The sequence below is a fragment of the Nelumbo nucifera genome, chromosome 2 (assembly GCF_055504915.1).
Source record: "Nelumbo nucifera cultivar China Antique chromosome 2, China Antique-T2T, whole genome shotgun sequence".
NCBI lineage: Eukaryota > Viridiplantae > Streptophyta > Magnoliopsida > Proteales > Nelumbonaceae > Nelumbo > Nelumbo nucifera.
Window position 1 is genome coordinate 102,217,582 of NC_142650.1, and position 27,581 is coordinate 102,245,162.

General features: G+C 36.0%; 1 protein-coding gene across 1 annotated transcript; it reads right to left on the bottom strand.

The window, feature by feature from the left end:
* Positions 1-4,027: 4,027 nt before the first annotated feature.
* LOC104611112 (uncharacterized) lies at positions 4,028-15,869 on the bottom strand. The gene is made up of 6 exons (XM_010278038.2): positions 15,736-15,869; positions 15,344-15,419; positions 12,217-12,351; positions 4,787-4,860; positions 4,589-4,675; positions 4,028-4,497 (listed from the first exon to the last, which is right to left on the bottom strand). Exons 3-6 carry the CDS (start codon positions 12,329-12,331, stop codon positions 4,240-4,242), a joined length of 534 nt encoding a protein of 177 aa, XP_010276340.1. The 5' UTR covers positions 12,332-12,351; positions 15,344-15,419; positions 15,736-15,869; the 3' UTR covers positions 4,028-4,239.
* Positions 15,870-27,581: the final 11,712 nt, after the last annotated feature.

Below are 27,581 nucleotides of genomic sequence, written 5' to 3' on the forward strand. Positions count from 1 at the left end.
GTGCAAATGGAATTTATGTAAATGAAGAAGCCCGGTCGTAATGGTACTAATACCATCCATCACCAAATATGGTTTTAAAAAACGCCAAACAAGTAAAGATTTAGGCTTCATTTGGCACATTTTTTTCGTGTGTGCTGTCGGCTTTTTAGAAATTCGGCAGCCCACGTTTTGGTCATTTCCCATTTGGTTGGATAAAAGTCTAGTCATCAAAAGCCACAGCCTCGAAAATACATAGAAAACCCATTTCAGGCTATTTTTGGGAAGCTCCAAATAGAGCTTTTCACCTTTTTTCAACTCGTCTTCATGAGAAAAAACACGCCTTAACCAAACGATTTTCAAGCTATTAAGATCTTAATGCAAAAGCTCACGTCATCTTTTGGCTGTCAGGTCTACCTGAATATCTTCTAAAAAAGGACTTCCCAAACGTCACCTTAGAAATGAGAAGCCGGAAGTGTGGTCCTTCTGTGCTTGTCTTTGCTTGGCCAGCTACAATTATAACTCTCATCTTTGATAATGAGAAACAGCTTAAGAAACTAAGCAAGACTAGGTCCACATCCAGAGTCTATCAACACTAGTAACTAGGGGTGAAAATGGGTCGATTCAGTTCGATTCCATGGAAAAACCTGGAACCTACCCTATAAGGGTCGGTTCTAAGTTTTTGGATCCAGAACCTGCCCTGTGAAGGTTAGTTCCAAGGTCTACCCATGGAACCTGTTATTTGTTTACTTTTCCCTTTAAAAAAAGCATATTCTTTAAAAACTTGAATTTTAATAAGGAAAAATTCCTAGTTAGTACCCAGAACTTTAGGGGTTGTGTCAATTCAATCCCCAAACTTCAAAGTGTGTCTACGCGGTACCTCAAACTTTTAGAATGTGTCTAATAGGTCCTTATCATTAATAATCCATCAGTTAATTTGAAAATGTCAAGATTGCCCACCAGGTGTCATCTAATTTTCTTTATCTACCACTTCCACATAAAATAATTTAAACTTGAAATCTTGATTCCAATAAACTATGTTGTTGTTCCACCTTGATTCCAAGAAATATTGTTTTCCAGCTTGTAGAATGATAAATTACCAATAACCAACGATGAATCTGTGGTTAATGAAGTCAAATTCAAACACAAATAAATTCTAAAATAAGCAAAAAGAAACTAAGTTATACCATTGTGATGCAACATTAACAATCAACAGAACCTTTCCCTTGTAAATGCTAAGATCAACATCATTTCCCCTTGCATCCTAGTTGATATAGGAAGGTTGTAGCAACTATTCAAGATGGATTTTAGAATATACAGGAAATTTTCATCAGCTACATAAAATTTAAAAAAATAATAAAGAATATACAAGAAACTGTAGCAATGGGGGTTTCAGCCATTGCTGGAACTTGGTCAATTCCCAAGCGGTTGATTTGTTCAAATCTGTTCTTGGCACTATCTTCAGTTCCTAGAACTATCATAGCAATGGTGCAGCTCTTCAGTCTCAAGGTAGAAGACAATAAACAATGTCTTCTTGCAAGGGTAGTTTTGATGTTTTAAAAGTTTTAAGTGGCACATGTCATCACATGATATAGAGAACTGACAGGTTGTTAATAGCAGGGACCTATTAGACACATTCTAAAAGTTCAGGATATTGTGTAAACATGTTCAGGATACTGCATAGACATGTTTTGAAGTTTGGGGACTGACTTGACACAACCCCTAAAGTTCAGGGTAGTGATCAGGAATTTTCCCTTTTAATAAGTATAATATATATAGTAAACTTATGTTATCTTTGTTGATTAAATTGAGTAAGTTAATATGTAGAATATATCATTATATGGCTCAAAACTTATAATTAAAATTTAAATTTTGTAAACATTACCTTTTACATTAACTACTATACGCATTCAAATATTAACATGAAAACAAATGATCGAATCACTTTAAGTAACTCAATGGTCAAGTGAGACCATGGCATTTGTAACTATTTATTCGGTTCAAATTTTTACATCCCTAAAGTATTTTTGGATTTATTTCAAGGCAAGTTTGGTTCCAAGGCAGATTCCACCAAAGCCAACCAAGACCAATTCATCAGGCCGGTTCAAATAAGATAAACCCATAGACCCTAGAATACCCAACTTTTTTTCATTTATCCCAATAACAAGACCAGACCTCACCCATGGATGAGACCAGATTCAGTCCTCACACTGTGCTTACAGTCTTTTAGAACCATACATTGGAAACATTTCCAAATTTATATATTTTATTCATGGGGGGATATTTCCATTGCACAAATGTAATAGATCTTGTAAATACAGATCGACCAGCAAAGCATTGGGTGGATCAACTACATCGCTGCAGTCTAAGGCATGCTAGATCTGACTTTTTATCTATAAATTGTGTACATATTAATAGAAAGCACAACCAAGCTGCCCATCTTTTTGCTTACATGTCATGCATGGGGCAGTTATGTATCCAATATGACTCTAGACGATCTTCTCATGTAGCTCTTTCTACAATCAGTTAATGAAGATCTCTTTCTTTTGCAAAAAAAAAAAAAAATGTAATTGGCATCGGAATAATATATTCTTCCCGCTTGTTTGGTTCAAACAGGAGGAATGGAATAAGATCAGTTAGGATAGATTTTCATTCCTAGAGAAAGAATAAATGGCCATTCTCTTGAATGAGGGAATGCCATTCCACCAGGAATGGAAATAGGATTCCAATTCTGATTTCATATCCCTATTCCTGCAAAACAAATAAATCCTAAGTATTTGCTTGCTCATTTGAGACTGTCATACGGGTACAACTTGGGTGCCCCCAACCCAAAATTTTATAGGGATAAGTGGACTGCAATCTAACTCAGAAATCTGAAATTGCAACCCCCTCCTAGTCTGTTAGTAGCTCCCCCCTACAAACCGCATCCTGCCCGTGAATTTGGCATCAATCCACAGGCAGAATTCATCTGACCTGTACGGTGGGGGTCAGACTTCTGAGGTGGATTGAATTATAAAATCCCCAATTTTATACATAAACTGATTTTTATTTTTCCAGATGTGACCAAACCTAACCATTAGGTAGCCCAATCCTAACCCAACTCTAGGCCAGCCTGAACCCAGATTATGCATGCCTATGAACAAAATACAATATTCTTATTTGATGGTTTAAATAATTGATGCTAAATAGGTTTAGGACCATTTTATAATTACATTGAACCTAACGAGCCTGCCAGAACCCGACCGAGTGGACTGACCAACCCAAGTCTATTCCATCCTCCAAAGCCCAACTCAAGTGTCAAATTTTAGTTTAGACTGGGCCTCGATTGGGTAAATTGGACTTGAACTTGGGTTCGCTTCGTATTCAGGCATTAGGCCCAAGTCTTCAAGTTGGGCTTGGATTGACCTTAACTGCCTAGTCTGCCTTTTCTCTACTCCTGATTGGATTAATTATTAAGGTACCTAACACAGGAGTGTGAGCCATTGTGAAAATGGTTACCTACCACCAGAGTGAAAACTGCCTAAAGTGAAGCCGCTGAGACATCGATTACAGAAGCATAGTCGTATGTTACAGTTCTAAATGGTTGAAGTGCTTGATTTAACAATGTTTTGAACATAAAGGGGCAAAATTGGTACTACAAGAAGGCATATATAAGTAGTTTAGAAGAAGGCATATATAAGTAGTTTAGAAGGCATATATAAGGCAAAATTGGTACTACAGCTCTAAGCGTTTTGGGATTATTTTATGTCCTGTGGAGCTAGTTTAGAAGAATGCATATATAAGTAGTTTTTCAAACTGCAGGGTTATATATATGGATTGGGCTATGATGCTAGAAAGACATCATATCTGAAAAACTTGTGACCAATCAACCAGTATCATAAACGTTTTAACCAATTAGATGATATTTAACAAAATTCACAGGTGGGTAATGATTGGTCAAAGCTCTTCGGGTACTATGTTTTTCCGGCATCATAGATTTTCCCTAATTAACCATTTTTTCATTTTCCAAACGAAGTTTATCCAGACAGAGGCACCACGATGGGGATCTGAATTTAAGAATAATGAACTAGGTAATCCTATCCCTATTTTCTTTGTTCTCTTCTACGATCGTTTTTTCTGATATTCAAAAGATTCATTAGGTGTCATACAACCAAACAAAAGAAAAGGACATTGAGTGTTAAATGGTTCAAGAGTAAAACTACAAAGAAAAAAAAAATCCCCTTCAGTGAATGGTTATACACTTGCACATGTTCCCAATGGTGTTTACCTGCGCTTTTTCCCCCTCTGCTTCTTCCCTCCTTTGTTCTTTCCAGACTGTTTTCTCTTTTTTCCTTCAGTGAAAACATCTGTCTGATTATCTCTGTCTCTAGATGTAGCAGGCCGCAATAGATGCTTCACATCCAATACACCGTTCCTAAAATAGCCCTCACTTGACTTCAGCACCCTGTCCTCTGTCTTGCGCTTCTCGGCTGCTTTATTAGCATTTACATGGTTATGTCCAAAGCGTCCAAGAACCATGCCCTGATACATGAACAAATTTCAGCACCACAGTTTTGAAATGGTTATTACTTACTAGAGAACAAGAGACAATCTCATGAACCACATCAGTCACCTCTTGAAGCATTTTCTGTTCTCTTTCCTTTTGTTTCTTCATGGTCAATCTTGCTACACTTAGTGGTATTCTGTGTTTCTTTTGAGGCTGTGCCAACGAGAAAACTTAAATAAGACAATGCAATCGCATCGCAGACTTTGGCTATAGGTTTATAATGGCAGGAATGAATGGGAAATTGGAAATACACAAAATTGTCACCTTTCCGCCCAACTGCTCAGCTACCCTCCGATTCTCCATTTGTTTCCTCTCTTTCCAGGTCATGTCAGAGGTAACTAAACCAATAAAAAGTTGCAAGTGAATATTTGAAAAAAAAAAAAAAAAATAGAAAGGCATGCTGCTTTTTTGATAAGAGTAATAGAAGGCATACTGCTGAAGAATGTGCAAAAATGTGACATTAGCATAAATAAATGAAGACGCAAGCATGATGCCCTTTTCCATTTATTTAATTGTAGACTAAATCAATGGTCAATCAAGTAAAGTTATTGAGGCAATGCCTAGGTGACAAGAATTTTCTTTGTTTATCTTTCTGGTGGTGGTGGTGGGGGAGGATCAACATATGCCTTGCCCTGTATTTCAAAATAAGTGTAACAATTATAGGCCTAGTGTAGCTAAACCATATCATATTGTATAAAATTTGGTAAAGGAGTGTAAAGGGAATCCTTAAAAATAAAATAACTGCTTGCTGATCAAAAAATAGAATAAAATGACCACTGACAAGCAATAGTAAAATCTTGGGCTGACACGCATGAAAAAGTGGGTTCTAGTTGGATGGCATCTATTTCCATGTTAAAATGCCAGACAGAAAATCTGTATCAAATTAATCCATACAAAGTCCCCAAACAGTCCAAGTTCTCCTAGAAATTTTGTGCAAATTTCAATGCATCCTATTCGATGCCATAGGAAGACAAAAGTGACGAATTCTGTTTTCCTTTTTCTTTCTTCCTTGCAAATGATGCATTGTGAACAACTTGTTAATCATCAATGACAGATTTAACCAAGTCAAAGCAGTGGAAGGCAAACTTAGGTATTACTCTTCTTTTGTTAGAAACTTTCTGATGTAATTCATATTTTTAAGGGTGGTGATTTAAGGTTCCCTTAGTGCCCAGAAGCAGTAGCTGCAGTAGGGGTGATCATTTCTAAATTCTAACCCAGCCAACAAATTTCCAGGCCTGGACCTGGGTTTTGTGTTCAGGATTGGCCTGGGCCTACTGAAGTATGGGTGATCATATGTGTGTTTTTGCGTTTATTAACTTCAGACCCTGTTTTTCTTGTAACAAATCCCTTTGGAATGTAAGACTAGTCATCAGTCCAAGTTCAGCCTGGTATCATGCGTTTCAAAATAAAAAAGGATGGATAGTATTCTTACTGCAGATCACTTGAACAAAAGGGGATTCTAGATGGCAAGTATTGATTATATGTGAACAGAAAATGAAGACATCAAGCACTTCATATCTCTTATAGTGTGGATGTAGTTAACATTTGAAGAAAAGTACAGAAATATTGAGAGGATGTGTGCTTATATTTCACCAATGATAGTCATCTGGGTGTTAATTCAACAGTAATTTTCAGAAGTCTCAAGAAATTCTTTTGGGTCGAATTTCTGGTCTACTTTAAAGATGAGTCTGTTCTTGTTATTAGAAAGTTTAAGTAGTAGGTGTTTTGGTTTCTTGTTTTTGCTTGGGTATGAAAAGCTTTGTACTGTCCATTTATGATGTCATTGTCTCCTTTTTGTTTTTTGGTGAAGCCTTATCACCTCCCTCCTTTGAGGGACTCTTGCATTCTGTTTTCTTCTTAATAACATTTGCTTTTGTTTTATTATCAAAAAAGGTAAGACCTTGACCTCAAACCATTAGTGCTGATAATCATGGTTGCATCCAATGAGTACTCATTGATATTGATATAAGGTTGCAAGGTGTCACTGTTATGCAATCTTTACCTGTACCAGTTCCCTTGGTTTATCAAGTTCAACTTAATGCTTTTGTCAATAGCAAGGCCTCCTCAACATGACTAATCTGAGGGATAACCAGAAGACATAATTCCTTTTTTTCCTTCATAGAGGTTATCTCCAGCCAAAAGACAACTTCCAATTTCCAAATGCTCCAATAAAATGGATCAAATGCTACTGCTATCAAAAACAGATAAAACAGTACTGGGACTAAAGCTAATGGGTCGCTAATTATTATGGAACAAATAGTTGAAAATAAACTTATAAATGTATCAAACAGAAACACGCAAGAAAGGAACTAGAAAGGAACTAAAATAGAGAAGAAATAAATCAGGGACAAGGAAATGAAAGATTAATAAAAAATAAGGGCCATGACATAATATTTTCTATTGATAGGGATAATGGTTTTTAGGTCCACCTAGGGAGAGAAGACCACCTATCAATTAAATTACATAGGAATCTGAAATATTCATCGTAAATGGATGAGATGGGCAAAATCATCTAATTAACAGCACACTCGTATACTCTCAAATGACATTGAGCCACCAAACTCACGACACTTTCTCATACATAGGAATCTGAAATATTCATCGTAAATGGATGAGATGGGCAAAATCATCTAATTAACAGCACACTCGTATACTCTCAAATGACATTGAGCCACCAAACTCACGACACTTTCTCACCTAATAGAAAGTCACCTGACATCACAGGGATCACCATGAGAGATTGCATTTTTTTATCAGTATGAGAGGTTGCTTTTTTTTTATAGATAGTATGAGAGATTGCTTTTTAAGAAGGTGATGATTGCAAACTTGAAACAACTCTGTTCACAAATGAGACTTGCTAATGCAGATCTAAAATCTAAATCTGTACAAGGATAAATTGCACAAGCATCTTGCAATTTCCCCAGCCGTAATTTGTTCCCTTTTTGGCAAGAAATTTATGACCAGAAAAGAAAAAAAGAGAAATACACAATCTGACACCATCCCCAAAGACATGCACCCAACAACCACTATCAGTAAAACTAAATATGGCTAGCAATGGTTCAGTTCAAGTCTGCCCAACCCGTTCACAGCCCTACTTAAACCTGAACCTTCACAATAAGAAGAGGATAAACCTTTAGGAACATTACCCACTTGAGCAATATGTGCAAGGATAAGTTTCCCCTCCTCAAAGGAACATTACCACATACTCTTTCTTTGCCCAATGCCCACTTGAGCAATCTTAATGAGATTATCACTCCTCTTTCCTAAGGGAACCACTTAAGCCGCTGCCATCTCATCAGCAAAAGTGCTTCTCTTTCCCAGGGAATCTCTAGAATGTATAAGAAACTTTATTTCCTTCCTCAAATCTTGATTTGAACATTGATCTTTGAAGAAAATACATAGTCAACCTCATCTATTGACAATATGTCATCCTAGTCTTCTTTTCTCCTTTGATACTCAATTCCTCAGTTAACAACTCAAACTCCCCTCTTCTAGTGTATATATCTTCCAACTAGTGACAAATGCACTCAGGGCCCTCCAAAATAGGGGTGTTAATGCCCCTATTTATACAGTTATTGCTGTTATATGCCAAGAGTGGGATAGGGTGGGTTATTGCTATCCCAATTAGTCAAGTCATTACACAGTTATACCCATGTATCTTAATATTGTTAGTTAGAAATACAAGGACTTTTTGGTGGCAATACCTAACCTAATTAGAGCAAATGATGGATCCATCGAATCCTTGGTACATTTTGATGAGGGTGAAACCGTACCAGTTCCCTGCTGACAGTGATAGCTCAGACAGAGATAGATGAGATCAGCAGGTCGGATCTGCAAGAAGAAACACGTCAGAGAGCCCGGGGGATGACTCAGGCGAGGGACTCCAACGGTCAAGTTAGCACCGAGCTGACAAGGTAGAAAGAGAGCTAATGAGCAGGGAATCAGAGCAGAGTAAGTACGCAAAAAAGTGAATGTACTTTTGAGGGTGAAGGGTCACCATATAGACCTCGAGGCCCGATGTAGCGTGCCTAACACGTTGGGAGATGCTAAGGTTTATCCGCCCATTGTTTACGGTGAACGCATGCACAACGTTGTGTTCGCCCTTATCTGGTTCCCCATGAAGCGAAGGGAACCGCGTGCCACTGCCATATGGGCTTCATGTCCGCATGCGTTTCAGAGGCGTTAAGTGATGTACACAGATAAGGGAGAACGTGCCACATAGGTCGGAGTGATCCTACAGTCAACGTGATCCCCTAGATCGTGGGTTGCACAAGTCGGAGGGGTAGGTCGTGCTCATGGAATCCAATGGGCGTACATAATGTTTTAAAAGCGCAAGGCGCAAAAAAAGGCATACGGGCCGATTGGTGCCCAAGGTGCAAGGCACAAGGCGAGGCACACACCTTTTTGAAGTAAGGCACAAAAATACAAAAAAAAAAGCTAAAAAATTAAAAAAAATCAAAATGCAAAAAATACCAAAAATATTAAACACAATATTAATAAAAAAATATAAACTTAAGTTTTAAAATAAATGTTTTAAAAAACCTACTATCTAAAATTAAAATACATAAACATAACATGTAAAGCATATTCAAATGAAAATTTAAAAATAAAATCAAACATATAAAATCAAATATATAATATATATTTTATATATTTTATATATTTATATATAATATATTATTTATTATATAAATTATAATTATATAATAATATATAGTATATAATATATTAATAAAATAAACAATTTTTTTCAATTTTATTATACTATTTTATTTAATTATTGTATATATAAGCAATTGTATACATCAAAATTCATATAAAATTAAAATTTTAAGTTTTTTTTCATTTTTTTTAAAATAAATAACTATGGCCGATGCACGGCCCGGCCTGACCCACGGGCCAGACCAGCCCGACTCGGGCCGTAGGCCGTGCCGAGTCGACCCCCCAAAATATCCCGGGGGAGGGAAGCATGGCCTGTGGGCCGCACACGAGTTGTGCCATGCTGGCCCAGCACTGCCTGTTTTACACCTCTAGGTGCACACCTAGGCACACTAAGCATGCGCCTTTTGAAAGGGTTGCACCTAGGACCTAGGCAAGGCGCATACCCTAAAATTCGCCTTGCCTGTGCGCCTAGGCTCATGCAACCTAAACAAGTCAGGGACTTGTTTAGGTTGCATGAGCCGATCTGTTGAGGAGCGTTCAAGCAAGGTCATACCAGGTATGATGCCAAAGTGTCCTAAGATGATTCTTGGCCACCATGTGGCAGCTCGTGATTGAAGGGTCATTTTACCCCTCATCACATTTGTTTCTCATTTTCTTGTTCCCACTTCCATCTACTAATGGTACAACACTTAACATTGAATGTGTCCATCCTCTTCCATCTATGAAAGGCTAACAAAGAACCTTGTTAAATGGTTAGTTCCTAACCCCTAAATTTTTTATAGTCTTTCTTTATTCTTAATAGTTGAATTCTGGTTTCTCCCCCTCGTGATTCATCTATGATTCTAAAGGGAAAGCCACTCACCATTCATAGATGGAAGTGAGAAATGTAGAATTTGGCAATTTTGTAAGAATCCTGCCTATATCGATTTGTTGAACAATGCTGCTAGAGTTATAATTGGGTTAGCAAAAGAAAAAATTCAAGTGGCTGACAAAAGACATGGAAGTAAAAGTAAATCGGGTTAAGAGATGTGCAAACTCCTTTTGCTAGAGTTGAGGCACACCGCCCATGCATCAAAAATCCAACCATAATTTTGTTAAATGCTTCGTTGCATTGAAGTGATTGAACATGTATGTTGTCTATGACCATATAAAATGGAACCCACTTCCACAAGAGACTACAACATCATGTGGACCTCTTATCTTCTCTGTCCACTAAAAAAACCATGTGTAATGCTTGTGCCTTCTGCTTGTTTCTGAAACATAAACATGAGCATATGGATGCAAAAAATGAAAAAAAAAAAAAAAAAAAAAAAACACCTGATAGGCTGATACTCATCCCAATAGGTCATCATTTAAATTGTAGAATCATAGTTCAACAGTCTAATTTTAAGATCATTAGTTACAATCAGATGATGGAACAATAGCAGGTCCACAAAAGATACTTCAATTGCCTTCCCCAAATTCACCCATCTCACCTTTTCTCTTTCCTTCTAGAATGAAAACCCCCTATTCTTTGATTTACCCCCTCATCCTTTTTTTTTTCTTAGAAGAGGTAACTACAAATATATTAATTCACAAAAGAATAAGGGATATACTTGAGGGGATTTATAAGAATGCACAAGTAAGAACAAGCACTCAGGCAGCCGATCCCTAATAAAATAGCAAGTTGGAAATCAGCTATGACCATATGGAGGACCCTACTAACCCCATATTTGGCTAAACTGCCTGCTTTTGGAATTTCATCTTTTGGTGTCCAACTAATCTGAACTGCTCTTCCAGTGGTTGATTCTCTTATTTCATTCAAGAGATGTGCTAGTCTCCAGGGTCCCCTTCCAACCATTAAGCTCCATCTGATTACATTGGCTGAATTACCTTCAATAGTTAAAGAGGGTAACTAGAAGAAAGAAGGTTGAGAAATCTACCTCTTAGAGCTTCAAAGGAATACTTGTTGCTGTCAAGGGCTATCCCTTTTTCTTTCTTCACATATGCCCCATGTTATTGCATGAATGATGACCTTGTAGACTAACCAACTCCAAGAAGAAATTCCAGAGTTGTCAACATGATGCAGTCATGAAGATATGGCACTGGTTTAGGTATTTCCCTTTCAGAAGGTTGCAAGAATTTATGCTTCACCAAAAGGGCCTCCAATATGATGGAGATACTCCATGGAACAGTGGAGAACCAAACTCTTTTCTCTACAATAGCACTATCATTTCAGTTCCCTTTAATGGAAAGAAAGAAGGATTTTTCCATGAATAAGCCAGAAGAGGAATCCATCCTATCCCTGACAATTTTAAAAGATGACCTTTAACGCATCTTGTCATCTGTTTCAGTGTTGTATTTGGGTAACTTAGATCTCCATTGCCTCTGTGGACATAATCCATGCTTCCAACAAAATGGAGTCCGAGATATTGCCACCTTACTCCATTCCATCATCCAAATAGCAACCACTGTAGCTTTCCCTCATATGCTCGATCTCTCACAAAAACAACCTTTTTAGTTAATAATCACCATATTCTTCCACTATCAAGAGACCAATCCCTTGAACCACTAGCTTTGAGCCCATCTTTGCATCTCTTTTTTGCCTTTTACTCTACTACTCGGTTTAATCCATGCTATGCTCCTTTTAAGAACCCCATGATTAACTTCATAGTCTGCTAATTGCAACTAGAATAGTAGGAAATCAATTACTAATTTCAGATCCTTACTCCAAAATTCACTTCCCCCTCTTTCTATACCCATAAGAACATTGGTTTTTCATTATTCTATGCAAAATCTAAATAAAAAAATAACATTTCATGAACAAACAGATAATTCTACTAATTTTAAATTGTGTAAATAAGTAAACGAATAAGAATATATACTTCTCTTCATAAAAGTTAGCAATTTTACTGAGTGCATACACACAAAAAAAAGAATATGGGTTGATTCAGTTATCTAAATCTGGAGAATATAAAACATTTACTGTACAAATGAAAAAGCAAAAAACACAGTAAAGAAACAGGGAATCAAGGAAGAAGGTAGTTTAGTACCCAAGTACTCGACGTCCTTCATTATCTGCCTAAAGTCTGGTCTTTGGTCTGCCGAATCCGTAGCAATTGAGGAGGATGATCCTCCTTTAAATGTTGATTTCTTCCTCTTATTCATCTTCACCAGGTTCAATTTAACTGCCAAAGAAAACACAATAAATAAAGACAACGAAAATCAGAAGAGCACTAAACAATTAATAACGTGATACTACCAATCTTGAACTTCAAGAGAGAGCAAATCAGGGGGGAAAAACATCAAGAGAGAGAACAAGTGTTTGCAGCTACCTCAACTTCCAGTGCCCTCCAAAACTGAATGAAGGGCAGAAATGCGTCAGAAGTAAAGAGTAAAGAAGCGAGAAGAAAGCAATAAATGGAGGGCAGGAGGATTGACCGAACAAATCTGCTTCGACCTACTGATTATATGTCGAACCCAAGCTGGTATGTCCCACAGGAAAAAAAAAAAAAAAAAAAAAAAAAACTACTTTTAGCGAGTTCACCCGCCCAAGAGAGAGAGAGAGAGGAGTGCAGTTAGGGGTGGCAAATGGGTAGGTTGGGTTGGGTTGAATACCAACCCACCCATATTGACACATCAACCCACTATGACCCATTATAAATCTTTAATTCCTTCAATTTTTTTAAATTTTTCTATCAAATACCACACAACCAAGTTGGGCCAACCCGTATACCCAAAAAATCAATTTTAAGAGATTTTTGTTCTCATAACCGTCATGTTGCAAATACAGACGGGGTCAACCCGTATATCCAAAAAGGAATGGTTTTAAGAGAAATGCATTGTTCTCATAACTGCCATGTGGCATATATGAGTTGTGTCAGCCAGTATACTTGGAGATCAATTTTAAGATAAACACATTGTTCTCATAACTGCCACGTAGCAGATACGGGTCAGATCAAGCCGTATACCCGGGAAAAAAAAACAATTTTAAGACTAAGAGAAATTCTTTGTTCTCATAACTATGATGTGGAATATATGGGTTGGGTCAACCCGTATACCCAAAATTTGCAAAAGAAAAAAAAAAACAATAATTTTTCAGAAATGCGGAAAATTTGCAAAAACAAAATGCAGGGATTTTGCAAAAATACAGAAAATTGCAGAAAAAATAAAGAAAAGTTACAGAAAATGCAAAAAAATACATAAAAGTTGTAGAAAGAAAATTCAGAAATGCGGAAATTTTGCAGAAAATTACAAAACACCCAGAAATTTTGCAAAAATGAAGAAAGTGCAAAATTTTGCAGAAAATACAGAAAATGTAAAAAATCCAGTAAATTGTAGAAAATCCAGAAATCCAGAAAATTACAGAAATTGAAGAAAATCCAAAAAATTGTAGAAAGTGCAGAAAATCCAAAAATTTGCAAAAATGGAGAAAAACACAGAAATTTTGTAAAAAAAAAATCCACAAAGGAAAATGCAAAATATATATATATATAGAAAATGAAAAAAAAAATCTTATTTTGTTATCTCTACCTGTAGAAGATACATTATTACCTTTATAAACTTTATTATCCTACATTTCGTCTTCTTTTTGAATTTGTTTTTATATGGAAGCCTTCTATATTTCTAATTGAACCTTTTATGCTGGTAGAGGAGAAGAGCTAGGGTGTCATTTTTGCTAAACTCACATCCATCAGACACTTTTGTGCATTACAATGTTGAATAGTCATTTGACTACAATTGATTGCTTTTCTTTGTCTAATTCTATAAACAGAAACATTTGCTTAATGATAGGGTGATAAATCATTCACCTATAGATATATTGCAAGACTAGAGGTATGGGAAACTATTCCTTGGAAGAAGCTTCAAGTTGGAGATTATATTTTTCTTTTTCTGTTTCATTTTTTAGAATGATAATGGAAACTATTAATTAAAGAATAAGGCCATGAATAATATAGACACATCTAAGATAAAACAGCTACAAGAGAAGCAAAGTACAATGCTAAAGTAAGACTGAAATAATCTGTTCTACCTACCTTAAATTAAAGAGAAGCCCTTTTAATTCTTTGTCTTAGCTGAAGGATCTGCTAGAGTGTTAGCCAATCTAGGGTCTAGGAACCAAAAGATCTGGACTTTCTATGAAATGGCAAAGAATCAAGCATCCAGCTAACTATGGTCTAGGAATTATCTTAACCTGACAATATCCCAAAATGCCCATCAGCTTCAACATTAACAAGCTAGTATTTATATAGCATGAACCATGTTTCTGTATTATGTTAGATTTGAATACAAAGGAGAGCATTGCCACTGTGGTTTCTGAAGTCCCCCTCCCTCCCTCCTTCCCCTCCCTCTTAACAAGCTAATGACCTACTCCCACTATTACCCACATAGTCATCTACCACAGGTGAATTACTTCCAGGAGAACCAATTGGAGAACCTAGATCAGATTTTGACATTTTTTTCCAGCTGTCACACTGGCAAACAAATTCATTCCAAGTCATCACCTGCTGTCGTAGTTGCTTAGTTAGGCCACCAAACCTGCACCACCGCATTATCCTTTTCACAATTCCTGGCATAGATTGCCACAGAACTAGCTTTTTGGATGATTTTCTAACAGCATTTGCTTTTCTTCTCTGCATGCACTTAACGTGTATACTACGAGTTGCCTTGATGAATTTACATACTGATTTGCTCTCCTTCTCTTATATGTACTCTTACTCCAGGATCATAAAAACAAAAAGATTATAGTGTGTGATGAGAAGATGAAGACCATATTTGGAGGGAGAGAGAATGGGGAGTTTCTTGATACCTCAGGGTTGATTAATCCTCATTTCCAATGTTCAGAGAACCGGACCAGGCATTGACCCGGCAAAGGCAGAGGTTCACGGGTTATAGGTCCGACTGGGTTCAAACTGTGCTGATGTAATAAATATATATATATAATAAATAAAATTTCAAAAAAAAATTACCGAATATGAAGGAAAATTGATCCAAAATAGAAATAAGTCAAGAACACTTCAAACCTTCAATTCAAAAATTATAATGCATACATGATAAAGTAAAACTGATTTCAATTTTCAGCTATTTTAGTATTGCATTATCAGTATCACAAATCACAATTCTAAATTCAATTTCAATTTTCAGCTATTTGAAAGGGCTTAGACAATTAGGTAAGCTAACCTGCAAGACTGAACAACTAGTTGGAGACTCCACTTGGTGGAAAGTGAAAGCCTGAAGGAATGATCAAATTCCAAACCTGAAGCAAAAATCAAGTTGTAATTTCATGAGTAATTAAATAATGAAGTTCAATAATTAAAAAAATATGCATTAAATTTTTAAAATTTAAGTGTAACTAAACTGTAAACTAGCTAATCAGTAATGAACAAAGAAAAAGAAACGTTGCAGGTTCGGAATTTAGAAATCAATGGAATAAGAAGAAGAAGAAGAGTTAGAGGTGGTGGTGGAGGAGGTGGAGGAGGAGGAGGAGGAGGAGAGGAACCGGCCCTCAGAGTTGGAGGGAGAGGGGCGCGGTGAACAGAGTCCACCGCGGGAAGAAGAAGAAGAGAGAGAACCTATTGGCGGCGACGGTAATGGCGTCGGTGGAGCTGGAGGTGGTCAGGTCAGGTGGTATTAGGTTAGGTTTTGCCGTTTTGAACAATGGTTTTGAGGTTTTCGAATTTGGGATTTGATTGGATTTGGACCTAAGGTCCTGTTTGGCCCAATTTAACATTTTTTGTCTTTTTGTACTAAATATGAAAATGAAAAAAAACAGCCGGTTATACAAAGCCAGGACCGGTTTTACGTTTCGCCGGTTGAACCGGCCAGGTGACCGATTATTCCCGTTTTTTTAAATACCAGTTTTGGGGTATATCCGGACCAGCCAGGGGCTGGGTCACAGTTCACTGGCCGGTCTGGTCCGGTTTACAGAACATTGCTCATTTCCTCTAGTGGAGGTCAACTTTGCAGGGAGAGAAAATTCAGAAAATGCTTATTACAAAAAACAAGTGTTTCATCTAGGTTGTGTTCGGCATGGTTTTTAAAAACGAACCGGTGACTGAACCAGTTAGGGTTCCGATTACCGTTTAACTCGAACGGTCGGCCCATTCTGACGAAAAAAATTAAAAATTTGAAAAATGGTCAAAATTGTTCGAACGGTTCAAACAGTTAACCGGACGGTTTAGCGGTTTGCTGACCAAAATCAACGGTCTTGGGGGGAAAGCGGTTTTGGAGGAAAACGGAACCAGTCAGGTCAGGTGACCGGTTCTCGGTTTTTCCGGTCCGACCATCCAGTCCGGTCCAGTTTTGAAAACAATGGTGTTCGGTACCATTGCCACTTCTACATGCAACATTTTAGGTTGGTCAATACAAATTTTATGATAATATATTTTTTCTACCATAAATGCTTTGAATTATCAAAACAGCATTTGATTCCATAGAAGTTTCTTCAGGAATTTCCACCATAAATGCCAACACCCAATTCAATGCCTATATTTTTTTAGTGAAAGTAGTTATTTGATGATGTGACAAAACAATTTATCAAAAAAAAATGCATTGACCAACCTAAAATGTTGCAAGAAGTGGCAATGGTACCAAACACAACCTTAATTATTAAGGTAGTTCTCTAGGTACACATTAAGAGCCATAGTAAAGCTTTTTCTCTTGCTTCCTTAGCGAGTAGACATATGAATGCAAATTAACCATTGTCAATCTACATAAGCTCATACAAATTAACCATTAAAGGCTTGTTGCTTGCAAATGATAACATTTTAATAAACTATTAAGGTTTAAAAATCAAAGCCAGAGATCATAGAGGAGTGATTTAGAATCTCGAAATTTCAAAATAAGTTTAACTGAGAAAGAGTGTAGGAGGTGTAAGGCTAGGTGTTGGAGCGGTCTCTTTGAAAGACGAAGAGAGGCCTTGGGTGTGGGGGAAAGATGAAGGTCTTGAGGTTAAGGATCTGGGAGAGTTTTTGGGATACTCGGGAGTATTGGGTAACAAATGCTTAGGATTGGATGATTTTCAATACGAGGAGGATCCCTATTTATAAAGAGGATCTCTTGAGATCCTAAAAGGTAGGATATGGGGATATTTAATTCGTTGTCAATTATTGGATGCGCTATTGGGGTATCAACACGTGTCTCATAAGGATCTTCTCAATGATTGGCTTTCATGATCCTTGAGATCCCTCATTACTCATGTGCGCTACTACCTTTTTGCGCGCTATAACTAATCCTATGTGGTGTTGGTGACGTCACCATTCGATGGTTGGCGCTTCGCCGATTCTACATGGCGGTTTACAAGGTCCTTTGTTGTTGTGGGTCTGCGTGCCTCTAGGCATATGCGGGCCTCGTCGTAGGCTTGGCCTGCATCCCTTCTGACCCATCGTCATGAGTGGGCTCGCAGGTTGTGAGATCATCGTACGCATTAACGGGCGTAGCTTCACCGCACACACAGGTGAGCTTGTGACCCTCGGATGGGTACGGATGTGGTTTCTTTAGGTTCGGGCGCTGACTAGATTCGGTGAAGCACGGGTTTATCACGGTATTATGGTATCTGCTACCAGTTCATCGCAGGGGTGATGGCATGTCGCGGGTTCATCACAACATGGGGATTGATTGTGAATTGCTTGCATGTGCTTCTGTGGTGTTAATCATGATGTTTGGATATCCGCTAAGGGTCTGAGTAAGCGGTACTTACCTACAAAGAGCATTTAGTATCAGCAAGTTGTATATACAATGGTGTCAACAAGCATACATTGAAGAAACACCGGAAGGAAGAAAGAAAATTTGTTGATGATGTTGAAACACCGACGACTAGCAACGTTGAAGCTTGTTTTGGCGATTTGAACAAATTCTAAACGGAGAGTAGAAGAACACCACGACGTTGACGCTGGTGCTAGTGAGAAGCTTGTTTTGGTGACGTTGAAGTTGGTCGCCGGCAATGTTGCAGCAAATGAACCTTGGCAGAGTGAAAATGAATCTATGTCAGAGAGTTTGAGAAGGAGAAAAACCTTCTTGGTTACTTTCAAACCCTAAAACAGACATTCAATTCCTCAATTGATGCACCCTTGACCCAACCCACACCCTTCATCCTCAATGGGTACCCACGATCCAACCCCACTCTCACCATTTTCCCCTGACCCTAATGGGTCATTCAACCCATATTGACTGGCCACTAACAAGGTGGATATTGGTGGGTTGGATGGGTCAAAATTGCCAGTCCTAGGTGCAAGGGATCATAAAAATATGAAAAACTAAGACCAGTAATTCGAACCAAAAAAATCTATTGGTTCCATTTCGGTTTTCATTATGCAAATTTTTTATTTTTCGGTTTGGTTTTGGTTCACCTATTAAAAAACCGCAATTAAATAGATGGATATATATATAATATATAAAATATAAATATTTATAATATATTATATTGTAAATATACAATGGAATCAAGCAACTGGTCTAACCAGTCAATAGGTAATTAATTGATTCGATTAATCAGTTCCAATTCGGTTTCAAATATATGCACATGGTTTGGTCATGAGCACTCCAACAAAGAGAGAGAGAGAGAGAGAGAGAGGATTATATCAACCACTAACCAAAATCCAACCCAACACAATAATATATATAGTCATCAAACTTGCATTCAACCTAAGGTTCAAAATATCTTGTGTGCATCGGTACTTAAAATGGTATGATTTTATGTTTTTTTTTTCAAATTTTGATTTTTGAACCTATTTCTAATAATATTTTTCATTAAATAGAGGGTGTTCTTGAAATACCTATAAATAGGCATATTGTCAAGTCATTGATAAGATATGATACATCTGATATAGGGCATCACACATCAAAATTTTGAACCTTGATTCAACCTGATGCCAACCTAACTACAACGTTTCAATTGCATATTTAAGGAACTACTTCAAAGGTGATTGGAGACATTGGAGGAATTTCAAAGGCATACTCATGCCTCACTTCCACCTTGTGTGTAACGCAAAGAAGGTTGCATAAACTTGTTATCTATGCAAGGTACCTATCGATTAGTTGATAAAGCTTTCAGCTGATTGTAACAGAGACTTGGGATCGAATCTTGTCTTGTTATCTATGCAAGGTGCCTACCGGTTAGTTGATAAAGCTTCTAGTTGATTGTAACGGAGACTTGGGATCGAATCCTGTCTACACCTGGGTTGAGGGTTTTGGGTTTGGTAGAAATGATCTACCATCATTTCTTGATAGAATGCAATTATAACGAGTAAAAAAACTTCCTTTGAGTCATCTTATTAACCTTTTAGCTGCCAATTTTATTTCCCAGTGAGAATGTTTTTTAGCCATATTATTGCTCTTAAGGTTGTGTTTGCATTTGATTTAAAAGAGAAAAATAAGAAAAGTAAAAGAAATGAAGGAAAATCTGAACACAACCTAAAATTACATGGTGCATCATAGGCAAGTGCAAGCGGAATAACAACATCAGCAACAATACCAAGGTCCCGAATTGGCATTTTGCACTGCTTTATGTCTAGGCCTTTGGGCGAGGCCCATTTGAAATTTTGATAAAAGTTTTTTCCAAGCCCACCCAAGTTGCACAATTAGGATGGGATGTAGTACGAGTTTTATGCAATGAAAAAAAGCATATTCGTAGGGATGGAAATTTCCCCCATCCCTACCAGGTAGCCAACCTATCCGATCCAATAGGGTTGGAGATGTGGATTAATAGGGATCCCGACCAAGGTCAAGGTCAGGGATGGCTATTAATGGCATCCCCTATTTTAAAATTTTCCTTCAAGTAAAATATATTTTTTAAAAAATATTGTTAATTAAAAATTTTAGGGCTTCAGGTCTCTACGGGAAATCCATCTCAGTTGGGGATTAGAGATGGAGGACAATTTTTATCCCCAATAGGGATTGGAGTTAGGGACGGGGAATGTGATCCCCTCCTCGAACCCACCCCATTGCCATTATGTCAACTAATTGCAATAGAGAAGATAAATATTGATTCGCATTGTTTGCAATGGTATTTGTGAAAAATGGGATCAACAAAACTTCATTTACTGATTGATTCCAAATGTGGTATGGTTTTTAAAACATCAGTACATGGTCGTCATCAACATGCAATGGTGCAACTTTGTGTGCCTTATTCATATGAATTAATAGCTTAAGAGATGTGCATAGTAGATCGAGACTGTAGTTGATAAGCTTAAGACGACTGGACCTCACATGGACTCTTCAATTGGCCATTGGAATCATTCACATTTATACTATTATTAAAAGTGTGAAACTTTTGTTTGGCTAAAATACCCTAATTTTTTAATTTGGCCCCTCTCTAAATGTAAGTATAGAATTGTAATTTGAACAATTACTTTTACTCTCATTTTAAGTCTCATTTTTAAGGTATTAATTTCCTTTAATATTTATTGAATCCTATGCTTGACTAAAATACCCCTATTTTTAAATTTGGCCTCTCTTTAATTGTGAGGGCACAAGATTTGAACTATTACATTTTCCCTCATTCAACTCCCTCTCATTAAGTCTTGTATTTAGGGTATTAACTTTCATTCTTTCATTGAATCATATTCTAATTAATCATATTAAAGAAAATAAGTGTGACAAAAAATAATTATTTTTATTGGTGATAGAAATAAGATACAAATGTAAAACCAACTGAAAAATGGAGTTGTTTTCCTATTTGGTGGAGAATCAACAATTCAACATTTCGGGTCAAATATGTCAACCCTTGATATCATAATTAAATAATAATAACAATAATTAAAAAATGAAAATACATCAAAGTATAAAAAATACAAAAAAAAAATTGTAGAAAACATTTTGGCACATCTCTAATGTCATATATTCATCATATTAGACAAAAATAAGTGTGACAAATAAGAATAATTTTTATAAATATAGGAATATAAAAGTATTAAAAAGTTTGGAAACATATTATTTGCCATCGTCATAAAAAAATTACCATGTGCAAAGCACATGCACATTTATTGGTGGCCAAAAGTACCCATATACACTTGATCCAATGTTATCAAAAGAAGATGTCATCTTTTTGTATACTTAGGGGATGTTCGCCATGCCTTACATTTTAAAAACAGAAACAATCATCGCATCATCAAAACAATTAGGGATGTAATTTGGGTTGGCCTAAGTTAACATTTTACACAATTTTGGGCTCGGCCTTCAAGCTAGGCCCATTCAAATTTTGACAAAATCCCAATCTGAGTATGCCCAAGTTGCACCCCTAAAAACAGTGTTCCACAACATGATTGTGGAACTTGGGCGGGCTTAACCCGAACCCGGCCCGACCCAACTTGATTTTTTTCACAAGTTGGGTCGGATTTTTTGGGCCTTGAGTTGGGCCTGGACTTGAAAAGGCAAGTTTTTATATTTTTTGGGTTGGGCTCGGGTTGAGGTCTTGGGTAACCCAAGTCCGGTCCGATGTGTTGTACATATTTTATAAATTATAATATATATGTATATATATGTGTATAGTGTACATAGTTGAATCAATGAATTGTATGTTATTATGTTGACTTAATGGTAGTTGTTTAATTAGTAAATTACTAATTTAGTATTAGGTGCCACGTGCCAATGCCATTGCTCATTAGTCATTACTCATTAATTAGTTTATTTTTCTAAACACAATTTCCCTCTTTGTGTCTTTGAGACTTTGAAGTTTCAACTTCTTTTAATTCAAATGGCATTATGGCAACATGAATTAAGGAAACCCAAAAGTCCAAAACAAGTGAAAACCTCTTAAAAATCTACAACACTAATACTAAAGTCTCCTCTTGGAGTCTTGGTTCACAAATCACAACTCACAAGTACTCTCCTCTCCCTCCCGTATTCAAAATTTCAAATTGATTTAAGTTCTAACATTGTTGTAGCTATTGGCCTGTAGCCAAAATCATTGTTAGACTGCTTTGTATCTTGAAGAGAAATTCTTGTTTTTTATTATTCTGGGTAGCACCACAATCTAGTAATTATCCAATATCTTTTCTTCCTACAAACACCTACAGGCCATTGTTTTTTTTTTGTTACATCTCGTAAACATTGTTGGTGAAGCAAAGACAAGAAGGTATATATCATATCGGCATCCTTGTTATGTTTTTCTTTTTTTTAGTTTATCTTATTTCTACCATGCATGGGTTCATGATGGACTATATTTTATTTTATGTTTTAATTTTCTGTAGGGTACATCTTTATACTTGGTCTCCAATCTTCATGAATATGTTAACAATGGATGGAAACAATGAGAAAACTCCAACTCCAATTTCTAACAATGCAACAGGAAATGTTACTCCAAAGGTAGATTCAAAACGTAAAAAGCAAAACAAATATGGATCTGATGTTTGGGAACATTTTAAAAAAAGTCCAAAACCTCATGGTTTAAAGCCTAATTGTGTAGCATGCAAATATTGTCATAAAAACCTTGCATGTGCTAGTGCAAATGGTACTAGCACACTTAAAAGACATCTTCAAAAATGTAAAAGGTATCCTTACAGCAATAATGATTCAAAGCAACAAGTCCTTTCATTTGGGTATGATGCAAATCCTGACCATGTGGTTTGGAAACTTGATCAAGATTTAGGTCGAAGAGAGCTAGCTAAAATGATAATTTTTTATGACCTACCATTCAGTTTTGTGGAGCACGAGGGTTTTAAGAATTTTGTTAAATCTATTCAACCTAGATTTTAGATTGTCTCAGACCACTATAACCAAGGATTGCATGAATTTATATATAAGTGAGAGAGAAAAACTGAAAGAAGAAATAACAAGTTCATCACGAGTATGTTTGATCATTGACCTTTAGACTTCTATCCAAAATCTTGGATATATGTGCCTCACTGCTCATTATATTGATAAGGATTGGAAGTTGCAGAAAAAGTATTAATTTTTGTGTTGTTCCAACTCCACACACCGATGAGGTCATTGCACATGCAATTGAGTTGTGTTTGATATCTTGGGGTTTAGAAAATTTTGGAACTATAACAGTAGATGATGCATCTTCAAATGACATTGCAGTTCAGACTTTGAGAAGGAAATTTAGTAAGAAAAAATGACCTCTTGTTAGATGATGAATTCTTTCATGTACGATGTGCGACCCATATTTTGAATCTCATTGTGAACAAAGGGTTAGATGAGATTCAAAATTCAATATGTTGTATTCGTGATAGTGTCAAGTATATTAGAAGTTCACCGTCACGTTTGCAACAATTCAGAAAATGTGTGAAGGAAAAGAGAATAAAAAATAAGAAATCAATTTGTTTGGATATTTGTACTCGATGGAACTTTACTTACTTTATGCTTGAAGCTTCTTTAGAGTTCCAAAAGGCATTTGAGTGCCTAGAAGAGCAAGATGTGCATTTTTTTTTTAAAATTGGGACCTCCCATGGAAGAAGATTGGAAAAAGGGTATGAGGTTGTGTAGATTCTTAGAGACCTTTTATGATGCTACAAATCATTTGTTAGGGTCTAATTATGTTACAGCTAGCTCTTATTTTCATGAATTTATTGGCATTGAACAATGTTTGAAGCAATATGGAAAAAGTGAAGATCTTTTATTGCATGAAATGGCCAAGCAAATGAAAGAAAATTTTGACAAATATTGGGGTGATATTGATAATATTAACATGTTTTTTATCATTGTAGTGATTTTGGATCCTTGTAATAAGTTGGGTTATGTGAGATTTTGCTATTTGGGAATTTATGAAGATGTTAACAAGGTGAATCAGATTATGGATAAAATTAAATGTACAATGGAAAAACTTTTTCAGCAATATAAAGACATGGATTCATCTTTTGTCTTAGCAATTGAACCTTCACAAGAAGTTTGTAATGGTGGAGTAGAGGGATCTATTAAATCATCTAAATCTTTTAAGAGAGAATATCATATGAATGAAGAAACAGTTGTGAAATCAAAACTGGACCGTTACTTAGAAGATGCACTAGAAGAAGAGAGCTCAAGTTTTGATATTTTGATTTGGTGGAAATTGAATAGTCACAAATATTGTGTGCATTCTCAAATGGCAAAAGATATCTTAGCTATTCCTATATCAACCGTTGCTTTAGAGTTCGCCTTTAGTGTAGGGGGTAGAGTGTTTGACCAATTTCGTAGTTCATTAACACTAAAGATTGTTGAGTCATTGATCTGTACCCAAGATTAGTTAAGAGGTCCATCAAACCCAATTCAAATTGAGGAAAAACTAGAAGTTCTTGAGGAGATAGAGACAGGTACTTCGGTTTCTACTTATTTTATTATATTCTCCTTTTGTTTTATTAATATAAACTTATAAACTAAATTTCCTTTTCCTTTTTAATAGCCTTGACAGATGAAATTGGTGCTTCATCCGGTTTGTTCTATTAATGTCTAATGTTACTACATAATGAATGCTTGAGGTGATTAGAATTTTAAACACATATTGCTATATCCATCTAAATATTATTACTTCTTTACTAAATTTATAAGTTCATTAATTTGTTTTCAGAACAAGAAGTTGGATGGATTTTGGAAGATCTTGGTCTGTTGTTGGAGTTATTTTGAGATATATTAAACCATGTAGCTAAAGAATTTTTAATGATCTGACTCTTTTATTGTTTTGTGGACTACTTAATTGATTTTAAATTTGAATGGTTATATATTTTTACTTGGAAGTTAACTTTAAGGAAACTTATTACTTAATGGTTGTATGGCAATTCAAGTTTGGCCCAGGCTTTGGGCTGATTAATTTTTAGTTTGGGGCTTTGGGCTGATTAACCAATCCAAGTTTGGCTCGGGCTTGGGCCCAACCCAAGTGCTTAAAATTTTAGTGTGGGATGGGCTTGGGTTGGATAATTCGGGCTTGATCTCAGGCTCGGGTTTTAGGTCCAATTCTTAGGGTTGGGCCTGCCTTGAACTAAAACCCAGCCCAGCCCGCCCGACTTGCACCCCTATTGTCAATTGATTGGTTTTGAGTTGGACCTGTCCAAATCAAAATCAACTTGGATAGATTGGACAGACCAATAAGATATATTGAATTGGACCAATCCAGACTTAAACGGTCCAAAGTATTTATTGGGACTTATATCGAATTTGGTCAAATTGAACCAATATTCGGTCCATTGATAGAAGATAAGAATACGGGTGTCAATAGATTAGATTTCGGTTGGAATCAATCAAAATTAAAACCAATTTGAACAAATTGAACGGTCGATAAATTAAATTGGACTGGTCTAAGATGGTCATTGGATTTTGGCTCTCCTACATGATTCATTTTGTAAGTGTTTGGCATCGATGCTGTGAATATGACACTATTTTCTCAAAAAATGGTGTTGTATATGTGTGAGCTTATTTTTTGTTTAAAATCTGTGCTGTCAAGTAGGACGTTTTCTTGTAAAACAACACCGCCTTTTGTTTGGTACCCGTGTTCTATATCCGTTTTCAGTATTGGTACCCATTATCCAATGCTTCTATTGTATATATACTATCTTACATCCAACTTCAAATACCGTCTCAATTATAAAATAACATATAAAAAAGAAATTCAGAAAATTATGAAGAAATTGGCAAAAAAATCAGAAAATTACAAACAACTCATGGAAAATTGCAAAGAAATGCATAAAACCACAAAAAATGCATAAATAGTAACTTGCATAAATTCATAAAATTACAATAAAATTGGTAGAAAACAAATTCACAAAATAATAAAAAATACATAAAATTGAAGGAACTTGCATGGAAATTCATAAACTAATATAGAAAAATTCTAGACAAATGGAAAAATATAGAAGAAAGTAGGAAAATCAGAAAATTGAATGATACGGTGCATTGTGATGCACTATATCAATTCAAAAATAACCTACGCCTTCCCGATTTCCAAGGCATGGGTCTGGGGCAATGTTTTTTTGTTTTGGAAAAACAGAACCAAACATTTCACCATTTTCTAGGGCAACTCTTTTTCTGATGTGGCACTGTTTTCTGGGGCAGCAACATCGATGCCAAACACCGCTTTTGTTTTTAGTTTTGACACCCAGTAATTTTACTGTTATAACAGTTAGTTTTTGTTAAAAAAAAAAAGATAAGACCAATACAACCAAGAGAAAATGTATGAAAGAAGTAAGCTTTTCCATTGTAAAGGTAAATGAAGCATTGCTGAATCCAGTACCAAGCCACGAAACATTTTGTGATTAGGTTTGAAGCAAACTTTTAAGTCCAGCATGAAGCACCAGCATAACCAAGAGAACATGGAAAGAAGAAACAAGGAAAGAGAGAATATGAAAAGAAGATTAGTACCATGTAATTTGGGATATTAATATTTAAGATATTAAAACAATCAAAGTAAATATATGATAGTGAAAATTCCAGATTAGTACCATGTAATTTGGGTTTAGTGTTATTTTGGTTCCCAAACTTTAAAATGCAACAATTTAATATCCGAAATTTTAAAATGTGCTAATTTAGTATTTGCCATTAACCAACCTGTTAACCATCCATTAAGTGACATTTGAAAAGACAAAAATATCATTTGAGTGTTATCTAATTCTCTTTATCAACCATCTAAACGTTGACAAAAAATGAAGTCCCAAATCCTTGCCTCTTCTGTTCAAGAAAGTTGGAGTCACCAGAATGCCCACGGAGATATAACCCCAACTTTCTTGAATAGAAGAGGCAAAGGATTTGAGACTGTTTATTTTTATCAACATGTGGATAGTTGATAAAGAAATTTAGATGAGACTCAAAGGGCATTTGTGTATTTTCAAATGCCACTTAATGGCTGGTTAACAGATTGGTACTGGATTGACACATTTTGAAAGTTCGGGTACTGAATTGTCGCATTTTAAAGTTCGAAGACCAATGTGGCACTAAGCCCAAAGTACAGATTACTAATTGGGAATTTTCTCTATATGATATGATGTCTTCAACATGGTTGGTTGATATTTTAATCTAACATGCAATAGATATTAGTAAATGCATCATATTTGGTCTCTAAATTTTAGTCATATTTGGAAAACAAATTAGGTTTTAGTTATGGTAACCCAACCAAGACCCAGAAATTTCGGACATGAAATTTTTAAATTCCTATACTTCATGTGAAATTTCAGATTTTTGTATAAAACATATAAGATAAGTAAATACAAATATAACATTTTAGAATGAAAGAAATTTATCCAAAAAAATCACTTGAAGTTTTGTTTTTTTTTAACTTCATTTTGGGGGTGTTGCCAAGTAACCAGATCTACTACCCATAAGATGCTACAGCCACACATCTAAGGATATGTTTCATAATTGTATGTGGTCATCATTAATGGAGATTGATTCTGTCTTGATGTGTGACTGTAGTCTCTTGTGGGTAGTGAATTTGGACAAGTTCACCAATATGTATGATTTTGCTGATGTGGCAGTTTTTGTTTTGAAAAAACAAAATCAATCGAAACGGGATCTGCTC